Here is a 21,516-nt window from a genome sequence, read left to right on the forward strand (position 1 = left end):
GGGTATTCACCCACGAAAGCTCACGCTCCAAAACGTCTGTTAGTCTATAAGGTGCCACAGGATTCTCTGCTGCTTTTACAGATCCAGACTAACACGGCTACCCCTCTGATACTAAATCACCAAGTAACTTCTGGACTTTTCCACCTCACAAGCATACTTCACCCTTACAACACTCTAGCTAGAAAGGCCAGGTAAATATGCAAGCTTTATTTATCTGGAAAAGTAGCTAAATGCAACAAAATATTCCTATTTTTGTAACTAATAGATATTAGTGCTCAGTCTCTTCCAGCACCTGTTTTACTGCTACCGGTTCCTTAAGCCAAGTGGATTTTTTTCCCCAATAAAACTCTGTTAGCTCCAAGTGTGTGGTCACCTTTCCCTATCCCAGACAGATATTTTTAACTTTATTGATGCACTGGTGTAAAATTAGATTTATGCAGTGCTGATTCAGGCCCTTGTGTAATAATTTTTCATTGAAATGGTGCTCAAATCTGGATATAGGACTGAAAGTCATCTCGTCAACTAGCTCTAGAGTTCTAACCCACACGTAATAGGAATAAATTCAATAGGGTATGGATTGTCTTAAGGGATTTGTAATAGGATATGAGGCCTTTCATGAGGCTTTAGGTTCCAAATCTGGTTCAGCTTAGAGATTACCAATAATTATTACTCTCTGATGGCTGTTCAGTGACCCGTGTGAAATATAACTAATACAGTAGAACTTCAGAGTTACAAGCATCAAAGTTATGAACTGACCAGTCAACGACATTTCTCATTTGGAACTAGAAGTACGCAATCAGGGGGCAGCAGAGATCCTCCCACCCCCCAAGAAACCCCAGCCCATACTGTACTGTTGTGACCCGGGTCCTAGTGACGAGCCAGCTATGGTCACTCAATTAGGGTGAACTGCAAAGAATGGGGGAGTCAAATCCCAAAAAGCCGGTGGATATTCCTGCTTCAATCACCATTCAAGGGGACACGAGTCCATGCTGATGGCAATCCAATGCAGTGCGGACTGATGCATGTTCATTTTCATTATCCGAGTCAGATGCCAACAGCAGAAGGTTGATTTTTTTCTTTTTTGGTGGTTCGGGTTCTGTAGTTTATACATTGGAGAGTTGTTCTTTTAAGACTTCTGAAAGCATGCTCCACACCTCATCCCTCTCAGATTTTGGAAGACACTTCAGACTCTTAAATCTTGGGTCGAGCGCAGTAGCTATCTTTAGAAATCTCAAAGTGGTACCTTCTTTGAGTTTTGTCAAATTTGTAGTGAAAGTGTTATTAAAATGAACATCATGTGCTGGGTCATCATCAGAGACTGCTTTAACATGAAATACATGGCAGAAAGCGGGTAAAACAGAGCAGGGGACATACGATTCTCCCCCAAGGAGTTCAGTCACAAATTTAATTAATGCATTGTTTTTTAAATGAGTGTCATCAGCATGGAAGCATGTCCTCTGGAATGGTGGCCAAAGCATTAAGGGGCATACGAATATTTAGCATATCTGGCATGTAAACACCTTGTAATGACAGCTACAAAAGTGCCATGCAAATGCCTGTTCTCACTTTCTGGTGACATTGTAAATAAGAAGAGGGCAGCATTATCTCTTACAAATGTAAACAAACTTTTTTCTCTTAGTGATTGGCTGAACAAGAAGTAGGACTGAGCGGACTTGTAGGCTCTAAAGTTTTATATTGTTTTGTTTTTGAGTGCAGTTATGCAACAAAATAATCTACATTTGTAAGTTGCACTTTCACAACAAAGAGATTGCACTATAGTACTTGTATGAGGTGAATTGAAAAATACTATTTCTTTTGTTTATCATTTTTACACTGCAAATATTTATAATGAAAAATAATATACATTTTGATTCCAATTACAGATATTGTAACAGAATACAATATATATGAAAATGTACGAAAACATCCAAAATATTTAATAAATTTCAGTTTGGTGTTCTATTGTTTAACAGTGTGATTAAAACTGTGACTAATCACGATTATTTTTTAAATCACGATTTTTTTCAGTTAATCATGATTAACTGACAATCCCTAAATACAACATACCAACATTGTCATAAACTGGACTGATTCTATCCCCATCTTTGTTGTTGAGAGGAGCTGGCTTTCCAGGATGATACAATTCCTGTGGTTCCTTCATTCTTTTGAGTTGGAGCTTAAGTCTGTCCACTTTTGCCTTAGCTTCTAGTTCCTGCAGATCGAATATGTGCCATTTTTTGGTCATGTTCAAAACACAGGTGTTCTTTTTCAGCAGCTTCTCTTTCCATATCAGCTGTTTTTTGTTTGTATTCAAACTGCTGGTTTTTCACTGTAAGCATTTTCGCTGGGTCTGCTTCCTTATCACTGGCAAATAGATTTTTCAGTTCTTGCTCTGGGGCTTTTTTCTTAAAAGACAACTCCCTCTGTGAGCACAATTCTTCCAGGCTTTTTCTGTCAGGATCTTGATCATGGGCCACTCACTGTAACTGATTTTTAACACTTAAACTCTCCAATATCAAAAATAATTTTTTGACAAGCATGGGATTCTGATCCAAAAAACCAATTAACCTATGGTAATGTGTATCCTGCCAACTATGCCACTGTGATCAGGGTCCTAGTGGGGAGCCAACTGTGGTCACTCAATTAGGGTGAACTGCAAAGAATGGGGCAGACAATCCCCAAAAAGCTGGTGGATATTCCAATACCTAAATTTACCAAACCAGCATAAAACAGCTTATTTATTACCTTATTGGTTACTCAGAAGTCCAAACAACACAGTTCCCTTAAAGTGATCCAGCCTCAGGTCTCCATCCAGGTACCTAAGTCAAATATGATGACTTCTGAAAATCTTATTTGATCATATAAAAGAAAAGGTTTTACAAATCCCAAAAGGATTGGACACATTACCTCCCAGGTTACTAATATTCCAGATCTTACCCAAATACACGCTTACAGCCAATTCTTATTAAACTAAAATTTATTGAAAAACAAAAGAGTATTGTTAAAAGATCAATATTCATACAGACATGAGTGTAATTCATTAAGATGCAGAGTCATAGCGGAGATAGTGGGCTTTGTAGTTGCAAAGAGTTCTTTCAGAAATAGTTCACAGGTTACAGTCCAATGTCCAAATATCATATTCAAGATGTACTAACGTACCCGAGACCTCAGTCTTGCGACTCAAACTTCCCCAGATGAAGCTTAAGCAGATCGAGGATAACAGAATCAGGACCCAAGGATCTTTATACAATTTCATGTCTTTTGACAAGAAGGGAATTGAAAAGGTAATCAACATGACTATGAAGGAAGTCCATCACAGTATCTTAGCTACAGAATTAACATAAGGTAATTTGTTTGTTCCTCTACCATTCACAGATTATTTGCTATACATTTCAAAGAGAGATGAATACAGAGATACCCCGTGTTAACAATTCATTTAAATGATAGGATGTTCTTTTGACGTCTGAATTATCAGAATACAGCATATACAGGGACTGTTGATTACATTGTCCACCTACTCAGAGGTATGTAAATACACAAAAAACACAAACAATATCTCCCCACATGTCTTTTGAGGGTTACTTATTTTGCAGGATGTTTAACTCTTTCTAGCCATGCCGTCACAACTGTGTTAAATGTAAACTACTAAAAAAAACAAAGGGAAAGAATTTATTTTGACAAGGTAAGGAAACTGTTTCTCTCTTTTTTCATTTAAATTAAGATGGTTAAAAGCAAAATATTTTTCTGCATAGTGACGTTTTAAAGCTGTATTAAGCCAATGTTCAGTTGTAAACTTTTGAAAAAACAACTATAATGTTCTGTTCAGAGTTACAAACTACCTCCATTCCACACTGAGGTTCTACTGTAGTCTCATTAATTACTAGAAAACAACTGTCCACATAAAAAGCTTCTAAATTGGCACTAAGATTGGCAATCTCAACAGTAAGGCCAAGAAATGAATAGGTCATAAAGAAAATTATCCCTTCTCATGTTCAGAGGAATTCTCTCCAGCTCAGTGTTGAAACACGCTGCTAAGAAGAATTTTTAGAGAAGTAAGCCTAGAAGCAATGGGGTCAGGAACCAAGGCTTTAACTTATGTACAGCTCTAACAAGAATCAATGAACTGCCACTTCTTTGTGTGACACTGGCATGACTAAGTTTTCCCTAATCAGTGATCCTGTCACTCATTAGTCAGTAACCCCTGTGATGGGGCAAGACCAGATGGCTACAGTAAAGTACTGAGCAACAGGTATGTTAGCCTCAGGCTAAACAAATCCCTAGGACCCTGGTAACCACCAAATGGCAGTTGCTCCAGGTTAATCAAGGCACCTGGAGCCAATTAAGATCTTTCCAGAAGGCAGTAGAGATAGCTACTTTAATTAGAACACCTGCAGCCAATCAAGGCAGGCTAATCAGGGCACCTGGGTTTAAAAAGGAGCTCACGTCGCAGTCAGGAGGAGGAGCCAGAGGAGAAGGAGCGTGTGTGAAGGAGTCTGGGAGCAAGCAAGCCAAGGACTGAGAGTGAGAGAGTTACTGTGGAGGATTGAGGACAGAGCGTATCAAAGACACCAGGAGGGAGGTCCTTGGTGAGGATAAAGAAGGTGTTTGGAGGAGGCCATGGGAAAGTAGCCCAGGGAGTTGTAAGCTGTTGCAGCTGTTACAGGAGGCACTATAGACAGCTGCGATCCACAGGCCCTGGGCTGGAACCGAATAGAGGGGGGCCCGGGTTCCCCCCAAACCTCCCAACTCCTGATCAGACACAGGAGGAGCTGACCCAGCGGAGTGGGTTCCACAAGAGGAGAAGATGCACTGGGAGGATAACAATCGCCAAAAAGTGCAGGACCACCAAGGCAGAGGAGAACTTTGTCACACCCCTTATGAACAGAGTTTTTTTTGGGGGGGGGGGAGGATCCTTAGAGTGATTGACAAATGAGAATTTTCCTCTGAAGAAAATATGATTTTCATATCGTAATTATGGTTGTTAAAAAGAAATATGGAACAATTAATAATTGAAGAATTCAACCTGTACAAAATAGTCAATATAGAAGTCAATTTTTTTTTTAATTTTCCTTCCTGCCCCCAACACACACACACGCACACACACATACACACACAGGTGTTCTCCATTATTAAGGCCTGGTCTACACTACGAGTTTTATATCAAATTTAGCAGCGTTAAACCGAATTATACCTGCACCCGTCCACACAACGAAGCCCTTTATATCAATAAGGCTCTTAATACGATATCTTACCTCTCTGACGAGGGAGTAGCGCTGATAAATGGTATTGCCATTTTGGATAGGGTTAGTGTGCTGCAATTTGAGGTATTGGCCTCTGGAGCTAATCCTAGTACATGCACCACTGTGATCCGCCTGGAAAGCAGTCTGAACTCGGATGCACTGGCCAGGTAGAGACAGGAAAATCCCTGCGAACTTTTGAATTTCATTTCCTGTTTGCCCAGCATGGAACGCCGATCAGCACAGGTGACATGCGTCCAGATCAAACAGAACTCCAGCATGGACCGTATGGGAGATACTGGATCTGATAGCTATATGGGAGAACAAATCTGTTCTATCAGAGCTCCGTCCAAAAAAAGAAATGCCATAGCATTTGAAAACATCTCCAAGGCTATGACAGACAAAGCCACAGCAGGGAAATCACACAGTGCTTGCGTGACAAGCGTAACGAAAGCAAAGAATCAAATGGACGCTCACGGAGAGGGGGGGAGGGAGAGGATTAAGGACTCTAGCTATCCCACAGTTCCCCAGTCTCTGAAAACATTTGCATTCTTGGAATGAGCTCCAATGCTGAAGGGTCAAAAACATTGTCGTGAGTGGTTCAGTTATATGTCGTCAATTACACGCTCCCCCAGTGAAAGAAAAGGGAAAAAAATTGTTTTCTCGCCTTTTTTCAATTCACCATATGTCAACGGATGCTGCTGGCAAACGCGGTGTGCAGCATTCTAACACAGCAGCATCCCTGCCTTGCCTTGCGGATGGCAGACGGTACAATAGGACTGGTATCCGTCATCAACATCCGTGAGTGCTCCTGGTGGGCCTCGGAGGTCAGCCAGGTGCCTAGGCAAAAAATGAGAATGACTCCGATCATTCCTTCTTTGAGCTTTGTCTAATGGAAATTCTAGTCTGCCTGGAATATCATAGCAGCTGGAGGCTGCCTCCCCCTAGTTTATCTCAATAATGTCAGGTGTTGTTCTTATTCATGCTATTTCTTTATTAACTTCATCACCCAAATGGGGGATAACTACCACAGTAGCCAGGAGGGGTGGGGGAGAGGGACAACGGATGGGTTGTTGCAGGCACCCCTAGATGGCATGCAGCTCATGATTTCTGCGGGATCTCTGGGGCTCTGACCGAGCGGCTGTTTGCCTCTCTGGTTCTTTAGTGGACTTGCTGATTTTCTAGGCAGGACTGACTCTACCGTTAGACAAAACGTAAAGGGGGAATGACTTGTGGAGTCATTCCCATTTTTGTCCATGCGCCTCTGGCCAACCTCACCAAGACCAGCCAGGAGCACCCATGACAGCAGCAGATGGTACAATATGACTGGTAACCATCACTGCCAACTTGCAAAGCAGTAGACAGTACAAGAGAACTGATAACTGTCTCTGCTAACTCGCAAAGGCAAGGGGATACTGCTGTGTAGCACTGCAGTATCGCATCAGTCAGCAGCATCCAGCAGACATATGGTGATAGTGAAAAAAGGCTGAATGGGCTCCATGGTTGCCGTGCTATGGCGTCTGCCAAGGTAATCCAGGGAAAAGGGCGCGAAATGATTGTCTGCCGTTGCTTTCACGGAGGGAGGATTGACTGACGACATTTACCCAGAATCACTTGTGACACTGTTTTTGCCCCATCATGTATTGTGATCTCAACCCAGAATTCCAGTGGGTGGGTGAGACTGTGTGAACAATGGGATAGCTATAGGATAGCTACCCACAGTGCAATGCTCCAGAAATCGACGCTAGCCTCGGTACATGGACGCACCCTGCCGAATTAATGTGCTTAGTGTGGCCACGTGCACTCGACTTTATACAATCTGTTTCCAAATACCGGTTTCTGTAAAATCGGAATAATCCTGTAGTGCAGACATACCTAAAGTCATACCAAAGTTTTATTAACTGTCTATTTCACAGTAAGCTTTCTATTTCTTACCTGAGGTTCTCTGCACTTGTGAAAGAGTCTTACATCTGCAATTTATTTTATGCCAAAATGAACATTAGCAGATGAGATAACTATTTGAGGTTTTGTTTACCAGAGTGTTCCTAGCATTAATTAAAACAAACTATTCAGATGGAAATGGTAATTTGTCACACAAGTAGGCATAACTTTTAAATCCAGCCTTTACCAGACTGTTACAAAAGTGTTAAGAAGGTTCAGTCTCAAAGTACTGAAGACAACAAATGACAGTGGTGGCAACTCTTGGTGGAACGTCCTCAGATGTCATCCCACCACTCAAAGCACCCCCATGTCTACACTAATATAATGCTGTTGAAGAAGAAAGGCAGCGAGATGCATTCTTCTCTATCAAGAACTGAGTATACTGCTATTCCATTGCTCCCTTCTGTTGTTCTGGGAGCTCGAGCGTATGAACTTTGATCTCCCAATGTGTCCACAGGATGCAAGTTGCCAGCACAGCTTTAGGGTCCTGTACTTTCATCTCCTGTTTGGTCATGAGGGGAAAACAAAACTATAAAAAGAGACAGAAGCCCACAAGCCTGCTCCCTGGATGCTTGAGCCTGTGGAAAACCCACTGTTCCCTTTAAAGGCAGGCTAGTAACAGAGTAGATTGCTCCTGCACCCTTCCAGTAGGCACTGCTTTTCTATACAGTTCTGCAGTCAGCTCCAGACATGCTCAATCCCTTTAGTATACAGCAAGAATGTACAGAGACCCCTCAAGAACCATCATTGCTATCCTAACAAGTCAATTTTAGTGTTTCAGTAACACAACAGGCAATACACATTAGGACATATAATCAAGATTTTTTTTAAGAAGAGGGCAAAAATTAGAAAAAAAAAATACTGTCTACAACATATGAGGAATTTGATCTGCAAAGTATACCATAATTACGAACAATTGGTTACATCAGACCACAAAGGTGCATAGTACTTAACAAACCCCAGAGTAATGTATTTCAGTTCATACATAATCTGTGAAAATATTCCCAATCTTGATGGCTGGATTGTGTCTTTAAACGACAGTCCTGCACTGGCAGGAGGTGGACAGGCTGTTTTACAATGGAGCAACAGCATCACTATCCTTTCAAAGAAGTGCAGCATCTACTCCTTTCTAGCCCAGCCAGCTGTGTCCTTACTCTGCACCTCTTTGTCTCACTAAGAAAGCTAGTTCCACTGATGGCATTAGCAAAGAGCAATGGCTCCAATTCAGTCACAGTTCTTCTACCCTGTCCCCTATCTGATGCACCTATGCAGGTTCAGCTGTAATCTAGCTACGATACACATTTATCCAGACTTCAAAATAAATTAGACATTAATCTCTTTGGCCTTAAGGAAAGAAAAAGTAAATAACTAGACAAAGTAAATTAGAAAGAAATTGAAGATATCCATTATTTTATTAACCAGCTGTAGCACAGCTGCCTTTTTAATGTAGATTTTTTTCCTATACTTTGTTTCTAGTTCTTGCCATACGCTATAATTAATATCAATTGCTCTTACAAGGAAAAGAATGAGGTGTATTTTGCAATAGCTTGCAACAAAAAAGTTTACATATCATTATACAAGAGAAATTTAAGTCATATAGAAACAAATACATCATCAAGTACAGACTGGGACTTTGTTGTTGTTGTTGTTGAACTCATGAACTTGAGTAAGCTCACCAGAATTAAAGAATTCAAGTTATCCAACCAAATTCTCCTCTCCCCCTCCACAACTAAAATAAAATAATTTAAGAAACCTCCATTTAAGCTTCAGCTTTGCTATGGATATCTGAGCATGGCCCTCTGGGGGCTGTCTTTCCCTTTCTAGTAGCCAGGAAATGAAAGATGTAAGTACAGGCAGATCCTCATTCTGCTTGGGAAGGGGAAATCACACACTGGACTCTGAATGCTTGATATGAAGAAGATTTAAATATATATTCTGCAATCTCCAAAATTAAAAAGATGTGTCTTAATTTGCACTTCTTTATTTTGTTGCCAGATAGTATCCAGGAAATTCAGAAAAAGACAACTTTCCTCCACGAGAAGTCACATACTTACAATCCATCTTGCTTCTTTAGGCCAATATTCTCAAACCTTGTCAAGCACCCAAGACCAGCCTCCTATCTTCTTGCAATACTTACCCCAACTTCAGCACTTTTTTTCACCTACTCTCCTAAACTGAAATCTGAGCAGTAGTTTGAACTGCATGCCCCCATTAGGGTGACCAGATGTCCCAGTTTTAGAGGGACAATCCTGATATTTGGGGCTTTGTTTTATATAGGTGCCTATTACCCCCTCACCCACACTCCTGATTTTTCACCCTTGCTATCTGGTCACCTTAACCCCCATACAATTCATGTGGGTTGCAGTCTGATTTACCCATATCTTAATTATATGGCAAGCTGTTATGTCTCCTGTCTCACTTCCATTCCCTCACACGGGTCTAATCTCCCTTTTGAGTAATTTTTTTTTTTTTTAAAAAAGCTAATATAGTCCATAAACCATCTGAATCATTTTTTCCAAAAGGTAGCTACAAAATGGCCATAAGTTGCACAAATGCCTGATATGCACGTGTGCATGCATTTTTGCAAGTTTACCTTATTAAAAATGTGGTCCTTGGAGTTAATGCTTTTGCCTATCTTTTCAAAAGACTGGTTTGGTTTGCATGCTTTGTGAGAGTAAAAGTCTCCCTTTGCTTCCACCCCACCCTGCCATCTCCAAGTTTTCTTCTATGGAAAACTCCCCTTGCCCCAACAATAAAAAACATCTTATATGGAATTAGATCACTCCTCATTGCCATTTTTTTCTTTTCCTTATTTTGTTCTACTCTGCATGTTAAACTCTAAGGTGTGCAGAGTATTAGAATTTACATTTTTACAATTATTATTTTTGAAAAAAGTATTTTATGAACAGACAAGTGCACAAACGTTTAATGTACTTACCAATCTTTGATTTAATCGCTTATTTTCCTCTTCTTTAAGCTGTAATGTCTGTAAGAGACAGCAATCTAAAATGAATAACCAGTTAAATATTTATGTTTATTATATAGCATAAACCTGTAATAAATACCAAATAGTTTTGAACAGATAAACACTGCACTGTCCATGCACAAACTACTTTTTGTTGTAGGTTTCAGACCTTTAGGAAAACGTTTATAATTTCCTCAAAGGCAAAAAGGTACAGACATTTACAGTTAGAAAAAACCTGGCAACCACCATGGCACCGCTGAGCCTGCTGTCAAGCCACTGGGGGAAGTGTCATCTCCCTGCTCTTACTACAGCTTAACCATGAAACCGAGATAATCTGATTGATTATACTGAACTAGGAGCTGGTGTGAAGCTCAAAATAGAATTTTAAGTGAAGTAAAAACTAAGCCTAACTCTGAAGAAGAGAAAGGAAGGCAGGAATGGGATTGGAGAGAAAAAAGGAAATGAGAAGTGGGTTGTTAAACCTTTCAGTCTTGTACTTCAAAGAAAAAAAGTCTAATCAATTAAAAACAGCAGATATTTTCGATGATATTCCCAGTCGTTACACCAGTGGGAGTAGCTACACAGATGTGACTTCACCGACACAGTCCAATCAGTCAGAAACTCTATCCAAAGCAGTACTTGAATACAAAATACAACACACAGAAGAATCACTTGCAAAGGGGAAATAATCTCATTTCCTTATTTGTGAACTGAAATTCTAGACTAAAATATTGCATGTAAAAAAACACAAACAAAACAATTGGACTGCATTATAAGAAATATTTACTGTTCTAATGTCAGTTTTTTTGTTTTTGATTTCTTAAAGAATTGTCCATCCATGGTTATACATTAGACTTTTAATTAAGATGATATAAATTAATACTGTGCCAGAGAAGTTGATGAAATCCTTTTGCTTTGTTTCTTCTGGTGCACATGAGTATTTGCAAAGGAAAGCATTTCTCATACTTTGTCTCAGTGTTTTAATTGTCTTGTTTTGAAAAGAGTAAACATGTCTTAGATTAATATGTGAAAAGAAAAATTGGTCTGCAATCACTTGCATGGAATTTATTTAATCTCTGACCACTTGGTGGAATTATTTCCTTTAATATTACTGTAAATATCCATTATTCTCTAGGAAACCCAGATGTTTGCACTGGTTAATTCCTTGATTAATTTTCTGCTATAAAGATATCAAACAATATAGTGAACAAATCAAGAATGTGTTACAACTACTTAAAATGGAAATACTAGCTCCAATTCTCATTCATACAAAGCCTGCTTTACATATCGTAAAGTGTAAGTGGCCCTTAAAGATGGAGTAAATTATATACTCACTCTCAGATCCTGTACACTAAGAGAATGGTGTGAATTATAGTTTTAATGTAAACGAAAATCAATCCCATTATTCCTTGGAAAAGGCACTTTCCTTTGCAAATACTCATGTGCACCAGAATTTAATAATAATTTACTGCATCATAACTTTAAGCATGTACTAGTCATTTTCAAAGCACTTTACACACAATTAAGTTGCTGAATTAATATAATAGAAGAGAATCTACTCACTCTTTCTAACAACATTATCCTCTGTTTTTCTTCAGACAACATATGGATGTTTTCACTAAGGAAAAAAGAAAAACATTTGAGAGGTTAAGAAAATATGAAATAATGCAGTTTTCCCTTTTCCAAAATGTTTTATCTACTGAAAGTTACCGTTTTATGGCTGTATCTCCCATTGTATTTGTGCTATTTAAAAGAAATATAGAATAATAATAATATAAAATTTGAGGTTATTGTTTAAAATACTAAAATCTACAGTATTTGAATGCAAAACTGTCAATTTTGATGGCAAATAGCACACGCTGCTGTCCTTCTTATGATGAAAGAATTAATATGGCTACCTTGCTATTTTTTCTTGGTATATGCACCAGCATTACCATTTCTTAGTTTTCCTTTATTATGGTGTGTTCAAGTTAAATGGAAAATTTATTACCCAGGAATTTCCTTTCTGGGTTTAACATCTGTCAGTCACTAATGGGTAGTGTTTTGTCTTGGTCTACGTGGATCTCAAAAGCTTCTAAGGGATTCTAGAGAAGTCCAGCACAACGCAAAGCACCTAATTTCTATATGCTAGAACTCTTCCAGAGCTATAGAAATACTTAAGACAAATTAGTAAGAAATGAAACCAATTATAATTAAAATTTTAACATTTTCACCCATAAGGAGAGAGGCTTGCTAAATAAAATCACTTCATGGCTCCCAATATGAAGAAAATATGGGCAGGTCAGACTGTGTGAGGTGTTAGCTTTCTTTCTGGAATTATCAGACACTAAATTTTAAGATTCTGAATCGTAACAACCCAAGGTGGGGAAAGTAATGAGCAATAAAACACAGCAGCAAGAAGAAAGAGAGAAAAAAAAACACGTTTATACAGATTAGAAGTACCTTGATCTATAAATTCACTGGGAACTGGTTCTGGCAGCATCTTCCTACCAAAAGGTACCAAGTAGTCCATTTTGAAGTCTTTGATAAAGATCTTAATAAAGACCTGCAAAGACATTTTTCTCCCCAAGATGATATAGAAAATGTGGAATGAACTCTAAATCCCTCAGCAACTAGCATGTCAGATGGTTTACATAATTCAACTATATAAAATATTTTTTTCCACCTGTCCAGAGAAGCTTTAGATGCTCAGAGGGCTGGGTGCATCTGGCAAAAAGACTATAGATGTTGACTTTAAGATTGATTGTATGTTCTTGGAATATACTTCGGAATGTTGCAAACACATCTAAATTTATGTTAAAGCCTGTATTCTGTGGAATGTTGAGTGTTTGAGTAGGTGGAGGAAAAGAATTTCCTGAGAAATATGGAAAGTAGAATCCAACTGTGTTAGGAATTATTCTGGCATCCTGATCATCATTTTTCCATCAAGCAAACATAACAGCATCCCAGAATTCAGAGAATCACCAGTTTGAGACTAAGTCTATAACAGATGATAGAGACTAAATAACAGGTCCTTATAGATAGAGATTATGCTTCAAAGGGTGCTGTTGTGACAGCGTGTAAAACAAGAGGCTAATTCCATTTTTGGAAAACCAATCTTGCTGTTTTGAAAAGTCTTACTACTCTGGACTGTAAGATGATGTGGGCGTGCTTTCAATTCAGACACCTGTACCAGCACAGTACTCGAGGATTCTGTTGCCGAAATGAGGAGCCTGTCAGTACACTCTACATCCCCATCCATCATTCTAATGGAGGATTACTTGAGGGATGAATCTTGACATCATGCCATGCCTGGTGAGTGGTTCCGAATGCTCATTAAAATATCTGTAGGTCTCTTATATAGAGCTTCATCGAGAGTGGGATGTCTTGTGGACACTGACTAATTTTGTGTTGATGGAGTCTTTTGGAAGCAAGACCCGCTTGATCAGGATCATCATGTCTCCTGCAAAGGCAGCTACCATCACTCCAACTTTGGGTAAAAGTGTTGAGTTCTCTAACTTTGTAAAATGTTATGGTCCTTTGGCTAAGGGTTTCCAATTGTTAGGGGTGTTATTCCACTCCTCTTGAATAACATTCTTGAATGAAAGGCAATGTCTCATTTACATTTTGAAAGGAATTATTTAAGCAGTAAGGTACTTTTGTTGTTTCCTCCTTTTTTAACTCTGACAGTTGTGACTATTACATTGTAAAATACTGTCGCAAATTGCCAAGAAAAAAATGTTTCCTAATTTCCTTTGATGACTATTCAAGGCTAGACTGGAATCAGAGAAAAGAGGATCAATGTTGACTTATATTCTCTTTTCCTTTTCAGCCTGCTGGTCTCAGATTCTTGACTGAATTATTTGCACAGCAAAAAGAGAACCTCTTGTGTCTTCTGCTGTCCTAGAAATTTGCTTGGGCCATGGGGATTATCTCTCTCCAATTAAACATTTGGGCCATGAAGCCCTACAGGAATTGTTTTTACTCACCCGAAAACACCAAAATAACCCTCATGAGATTAATTTGAGGGGCTAGAAGCCACTAAGGGACTGGTGGGGGTGAGGAGGGAGAAAAAATGAGACCCAGGATACTTTGAGAGATCCTCATTTCTGTGGTGTGTATGTGTTTGAGCGATTTATTCTGTGAATGGGCCAGGGGAGATCTCTGCCTTGTAAATGTACGGCTCCGGGTGGTCTATGTTCTTTCTGTTCCCGAAAAGGAGGCAGGGTTGGTCAGCCTGGAGGCTGAAGCTTGGAGTCCTGAGCCACAGCAAAAGCCCTGAGCCCCACTGCAAGCCACTCTATTCCCCCCTTCTCACGGGGCAGAAGTCCCAAGCCCCCACAACCCCATGGGGCTCCTGAGGTGTCCTCCCTATAGCTATGGGGCAGAAGCCCTTCCCATGGCTGAAGCCCAGATGCTCCTCCCACTGGGCCATGAAGTTTTATAGTATGTTGGGGATGTGGTCCGCTGAAAGAAAAAGGTTGAGAATGCCTGCTTATGAACACAGGGCAGTTTCAGAGTAAAGGTCACATTCGCTTTAGCAGTGCAAAGAAAAAATGTAATCATGATGGAGTCAATTGCAAATTTTATCCATTGCACATTGGACAATAATATAGATTAATTCATATATTGCATATGAGAGTACAATTTCAATATTTTGCAATAAATACTGGGAATTCCACTGGAAATGACTGAATTCTGCACACTACTTAACACAGTCACTAAACACAAAAGCAAGGATAAAGTACTTTGTTCAATTATCTTGCAAAAGAGAATTTGTTTTAAGAGAAAAATAAGGAAAAAATACTACTAAAACTACGAGAAAGTAAGACTCAAAATTATTCCCAAGGTCGCCACAAATTTTCTTGGAATTTAGATTCCAATTTCCTGTAAACCTGGTGGTAAAAAGGATACTGAAAAGGAATAGGTGAGTCTAGTGACTTTATAGATTAGCTTGAGGAAAGCATTCCATGTATGAGAAGATGAAGAATGTACAAAGATGCTTATGGGGGGAGTGAACAAGTAGGTGGCCATGTCTGATATCACTGGTGAAGTGAGGAGGAATAGGCAACTTGATAAAATACAAGCAAAGATAAGCAGGTAGAGGTAGAGGTGTGAAGCGCCTTAATAGGTGAGAACAAGGATTAGACATGATGGAAAAGGGAGAACCACAGAAAGCATTTAAAAAGTAGAGGGTGACAGTTGGAAGAATGGTTAAGAAAGATTATTTTAGCAGAGGCAGGAGAGGGAGAAAAGAAGAAATATGAGTAGAAACACAATTACCTCCCTTTTCAACTTCATAGTAGTTTCCTTCTCCGTATGCACTCCCCCTAAACTTTGCATTAGACTTTAAACAAAAAACAAAACTACTGACTGCTTAAAATGAGTGCTTTTTTTGAGAAATACTAGTACATTTTTCACCAAATTTGGACCCAACTTTTGGACACTGTATTTCATTTCATATCTAGCATGGGAATATGCTCTCTAATAATAATTTATAAACTGTAGCCTCGGTCAGTGAAAGATAACTAAAGGAAAACTTATGTTGACAGTGTCAAAGATCTACATAACAAAAACTGTGGTGGTGTTTTGAAGTTTTTTTAAATTACTACTCTCTTAATGCTAAATTGTAATGTTTAGATAATTCGGAGGAAAACTAGTTAGTGATGAACACATTTTTCCCCCCCCACCAGTAAAAGCAACTTATTTTAATTACTAACAAAAACAAACTAGCCCTTTTTCCAATGTTGCATATAAAAATAGATTACTTTGATTTTAATGACGTATATAGGAAACTGATAAACCATATAGAAAGTGTTCAGAAACGAATATTAGAAATAACTATAAAATTCAGAACAAACAGTATTTCTTGTCAAAATGAGGAAGATGCAGGAAATCCAGATTCAAGGCTGAAATGGTAACCCTAATTGACTCTGTGCTGAAAGAATCACCCCACTGATGCTAGGGCCTCAGAGAAAACCACTACAACTGCAATTTTTAATAAAGAAAATAAAAATTAAAAAAGAATAAATTAGTCATGGAAATGAATGAGAGCTGAGAATTTTAGTCATTTACTGAACTAGACTAATGCCTCTATATTTAGCATTTCTTCAGTTAATTGTGAAATAAGCTGCACTTAAGAGATTTTTCTTTCAAAGCAAAGGGGAGACCATAGCAACTCATAACAATGTAAAACAATAAATTTTAAAGATTGCAGATACTATTTCAGAAAGGTTGTGGTCTCCAGTTTATGTGGCTTCTGCATAATGAACATTTGCTATAAATGGTTAAGAACTATCAAATTTTGAGTATCTTTTGTAAGACAACTATAAATAGAAAAATGACCGGATTGAAAGGATTAAAGGGGAAAACTGCTACAATTCCAGGTTCCTGAATTTTTTTTGCAATAATGGGCATAAATCTTAAGAAGGAGTGTCTTGAACAGGCTCCTTCACCCATTTGCTATTGCCTGGCTTCATCATCTCTCCTCAACACTCAACATGCATGACCGTCTCACCTACCAATGGTGATGCAATAACTTTCCTATGACAACTACAGCAATTGTTTACATGGAAAAGTAATATGAGCAACATATTTGTGTTTTACATTCTCTTAATGTTATTTAGCAGTTGCAAACAAGGAGCCAGCACCATATACTCAGCCAGTCCTCCACAGATCACCAGAATGCATCTGCTGGGATTTTTGTCTGGACTGGCAGGAAAAAGGAGTAATGGCTCCTTTCATGGTCTTGTCCCCCATTCAGGGCTAAGAGATGGGGGAGAAACACCTAAACTGATGGGGCTCAGGTAAGACATTGGCTCCTGTGCATCTGGGAAGGGTATATAAGCCCTGTTCCTCTGGTTGGAGCCCCCTCTTGCATCCAGTTTAGTAGATCCCACTCCTGGGATTAAGGTAGCACCATGTTTTTCAGTTTGCTATGCACACTGTTTTATTTGGGATCAGGAAGGAATTTTTCCTTCACTGCCAGAGTTATTGGTATAGGGCATGCTTTTTCCCCTTTCTCAGAGCAGTTCAGGGATCCGACAGGCTAAGTCAGAATGTAAGAATCAAGATATTACAACTTAACATGTGGCAGGTGTCCAGTGCAGATACTTGCTCCATAAGGGGTCCAGTTCCCTTATAAACCAGAATTATAAGTGGATTTAAGATTATGTCTACACTGGACTAAGTCTATACTGGAGTTGGAGGTGTAATTTCCAGCTAGAGGAGACACACCTGCACTACTTTGCAAAAACCAGTTAAAACCATGCTACCAAGTGTGGAGGAGTGGGGGGATGACAGCAGCCCTCCAGCCAGGTGGAAATAATTAAGGAAGGAGTGATGACTTGCCCGTAAGAGTTACTACTAAATAGTTCCCAGATGAATTGAAGATAGTAAGAGTTGCAGCCTAATTCAATCACATCCCTTGCATCTGGTCTGTCTTCTTCTTGAGTGTGTGGGACAAAGTGTATATTACTGCTTTTCTGCTGCTCAGTTTTAAAACATTCATCTACTCACTGAAGCCTATTTTGTCTTCACTTTACCATTTTTTAGCCTTTAACTCAGTGGTTCTCATCCTATTTACCATTGTGGCCCGTATATGCAGCTTTCTATGTGTTATGTGAGCTGCATCCACACAATATATATACTACCCCCCATACATTACAAAAAAAAAAAAAAAAAGAATTAGTATTTGTTATATGACAGCAATACAATTCAAATCAATACAGCACCTTTCATTTCAACACTAGAAAATATATACCAAGAGAATTTTAAATTAGCAAAATAAGTCAAAAAATTCATCATTTACTGTAAGAGTGGCATGGCACGGTGTACTGCCACCTTCACTTCCACGCTGCTGCTGGTTGTGTGACTGGGCCTGATCCTACCCAGCGGTGGGGGCTTGGGGACACGGCTGATATCGCTGGGCCTGATCCTGGTGGGGAGCTGATGCTGAGTCTGATCCGGTGCGCCCCATTTTTACTCCACCCCACTCCCAGCTGGTTCTGTGCCTGGGGCAAGTGCCCCTCCCACCGCGCCCTAGTTACAGCTCTGAGGATGTCACGTGGGCAGCAGCTGTGTGCTAACTGGACCATGGGTTGAGAACCACTGCTCTAACTTCTTTCTCTGCTAAATTACTAAAAAACATGCATTTCTGATAGTTGGTGAGATTTTAACATTTTATACATGCATCTCAAAAAAGGCACTTTGAGCAAGAATATCAGATGAGTAAAAAGTAGTTCATTGAACAGCTCATTAGTACACTGAAATATTCAACTATACACGGTGTATAGATCTAAATATAGTCTACATATTTTAATATAATGTCTCTTATACACTTACTGCACAGCCATCATGCTAGTTTCCATTGCTGAATCCAGCCTTCCTTCATCTGTAATCTCTGAAGCCACTCTTTCTGTTTCAGCTGCGAGATCAGGTGCACAGGCTCCACAAGATTCTGAAGCTGTAGGTAAATATGCTGATGGAATAAAATTACTGCTTCTCATCTTATTCACTTCTTCTTCAAGTTTTTTCTTCTCTTCCAGTAATCGAGCACGATCTTCAGAAAGTGTTTCAATCAAATCTAGATGACAAAAGAAACATGTAAATATTTTTTTTAAAAAAAGCAGCTCAGAATATCATAACAATTATTTGGATTGAAACTGAATATAGACTATTTCAAAATCTATCAGTGTTGACAGAATATTTACTTACCCTTATCCCTTTCTTGCTGTTGGGTTATTGTTTTTAATTTGTCACTAAGATCATTTATTATGTTTTCTTTCTTCATTTTTTCTCTTGTCAGCACGGTGTTAAAATTGGTCTGAAAAATCAGAAATAGCATTAGGTAGAAGTAGTAAACTGTAAATGAAAACAACACATGCAAGACAGAAAACAAGGAAGAACCCACGGTATTGCCATTTGCAGTTTCCCAAACTAAGCTGAAAGGCAAGGAAATCAGCTTAAGTACATTTTTGCAATGTTCCCCTTCTTGTTTTAATTGGAGTTCAATTACGAGGACTTCTGGGTTAGGACTGGTTCTAATTTTGTTTTGTGAGGTGCAGTGTACATTTGTAGTCCTAATAAAATAATCACAAGACATATATTAGGTGTGAATAAGGCCCTTTGTTTTCACGAATACAATTAAATTAAAACACTGAATCTGTACATTCTGGTTCTTGACAAATCCAGTAACACACTGTTCTCAGAATCAGTTATTCTTTAAGACTAGAGTGGATGTTGTAGGATCTTGTACTAAACCAAGTTATTTGCAATTAGAGATAAGCATAATGTGGCATTCATATTATCACATTAAAATATTAATACTTTGAATGAACTTGAAATAGATTTCAGGGCACTGCATGAAGTTTTGGAAGGCAGTATTTCCCAATGCCAAGCAGGTGTTCAGACTAATTAGCACAAATTAGTAAGAGTCTTGGCTCATTAGCACAAACTAACAACTTTTAACGAAGCAACTGCTAGTCAGTCTCATGCAATTATTTGCCCATGTCACCCTCCTCCATGAATCACTTCATTGGCTCTCTCTTTCTGCACTGTATCAAGTTCAAACCTCTTGTCTTCACCATACAGCTTCTCATTCAAATCCCTTTTTAAGATCTACTTCTGCTGCAATACACAAAAGAACATCACCAACTAATAACCTAGTAGAAGGGCAACTGGAGGTAGTAATTACATAATAAAAAAAATTAAGAAATTAAACTATGTGCCAGTCATCACCTTGAGTTGTTTAGTAAGCTGCATCCCTTTCTCTCACTAGTTGTCATCTATCTGCGTACCTTAAAACTGTAAGCTCTTTGGGGCAAGGAATTTGTCTTCTCTGTATCTGTACAGTATATAGCACATTTGGGGTCTACTATAGATATCACAAAGCAAACTTTATATAGTTCACTAAAAACTAAATCAACAAGTAATTTTCTAAGATACTGAACACAGATGAATGAAAACTGCCTAAAAGGTTCAGTGATTGCTATACCAATCAGATACACTTCCAGCATTTTTTACTCCTATGAGACATTTTAAACAAGTGGAATGATGCTACATTTTGTGGGATTTGCAGCATGTGAAAACAAACTGCCCCGAAAAAAAGAAGAGTGGAGATTTCAACAGAATGCTGTCAGGGAGGTCTTTCCTCTAATGCTCTGCTGATGATGGGGAAAATGGCAAGCTACGTATTGAAACAGTAAGGTCAGAGAAATCTTATAAAAAAGTCAACTTATCGTACAGAACATTATTAATTATCATCTGTTCTGTGGCCACGAAATCTTAATTAAAATCCTCTAAAAAAGACATATGGATGGGCAGCGGCATTCTGCATTCCATTCACAGCCTACAATACTGAAAATGAATGTAGACGTCAAACATTTCTATATCCGTTATGGCTCAGATTATTTACTGTGTAAGATCTGCTCTGGTTTCAGTATATTTGCAGACCTACATTTTTAGAAAATTTTCATTTGTCCATGAAGATTCTACCCACTTCTCCTATCTCTTTCCCTAGCAATTGATGGCTATAGTCCAAAAAGTTGGATGGTTCAAATGACTAGAAATAGTGCTGTGCCTCAGTCCTTGTCCCATACTGATGTTGCTGAAGCTGGAAGAGGTGCTCAAGTGGAGCTCCCTTTTCAATCTATTAATGAGATGAAGCTGCAAGACAGGGCATGCTCCACAAAAGAGTCCTTGACTTTGTAACCCTCGCTTTCACCCTTGGTCCACCAGAGCCCACATTTGTCCACTTTCTAACCATGCTGCAAAATCAATTGTTTTAAAATACTTTTGGGAATGGTATGAGTTGGAGGATATTTTTATGAGACCAATCTTATTTTAGTGGTTTTGTATTTTAATTTATTGACTAGACACTCATTAGCATAGGATGGGGGCCTAGAGAGATTTTAGAAATCTACAGTGAAATACAAAGTTGGAGGTTCAAATTGATTCTAAAACTCAGTCTGTACCTTAGCTGGCTGTTTGGGAACAGTCATGTGACAATGAACTGCTTGGTGTTGGAAAGAGTGAGTTTAATATTGCTCAGAGATACTTTGCAGTTAATCAGAAGTTATGTTTAATGGAGTTTACCTTGGAGCTCAAATTTAGCCCTCTTGGCTGGAGAAGAGTTATGGTAACACAAGCTTATAGAAAAAACAATGACATTGTATAACACTTCCCCTAAACTGGGCTCCTTTCAACCAAGTCCCAGAGAACATGCTTTTAAAAGTCCGATACGTTTCTGAACCATGAAATTTAATATAGTTTTACATAATATGCTGTCAGATGACAATGTGAATTTAGGAAGTACCAGATGGCAAACTAGAGATGGCAAAAATAAAAAATCTCTAAAATCCCAGAAAGAACATATCAAATTTGATGATGCCTTTA

The 21,516-nt window shown here is 38.8% G+C and overlaps 1 protein-coding gene across 4 annotated transcripts in view; it reads right to left on the reverse strand.

The window, feature by feature from the left end:
* The window catches only part of RB1CC1 (RB1 inducible coiled-coil 1), a 171,237-nt gene that overhangs the window by 28,540 nt on the left and 121,181 nt on the right, over positions 1-21,516 (reverse strand). For all 4 annotated transcript variants that reach the window (XM_075063021.1, XM_075063020.1, XM_075063022.1 and 1 more), the window contains 4 exons: positions 18,838-18,946; positions 18,466-18,706; positions 11,707-11,761; positions 10,117-10,164 (listed from right to left, as the gene is read on the reverse strand). In XM_075063021.1, coding sequence (XP_074919122.1) covers positions 10,117-10,164; positions 11,707-11,761; positions 18,466-18,706; positions 18,838-18,946 — 453 coding nt within the window. The remainder of the gene's footprint in view (positions 1-10,116; positions 10,165-11,706; positions 11,762-18,465; positions 18,707-18,837; positions 18,947-21,516) is intronic.

Source organism: Chelonoidis abingdonii, chromosome 2 (genome assembly GCF_003597395.2).
Source record: "Chelonoidis abingdonii isolate Lonesome George chromosome 2, CheloAbing_2.0, whole genome shotgun sequence".
NCBI lineage: Eukaryota > Metazoa > Chordata > Testudines > Testudinidae > Chelonoidis > Chelonoidis abingdonii.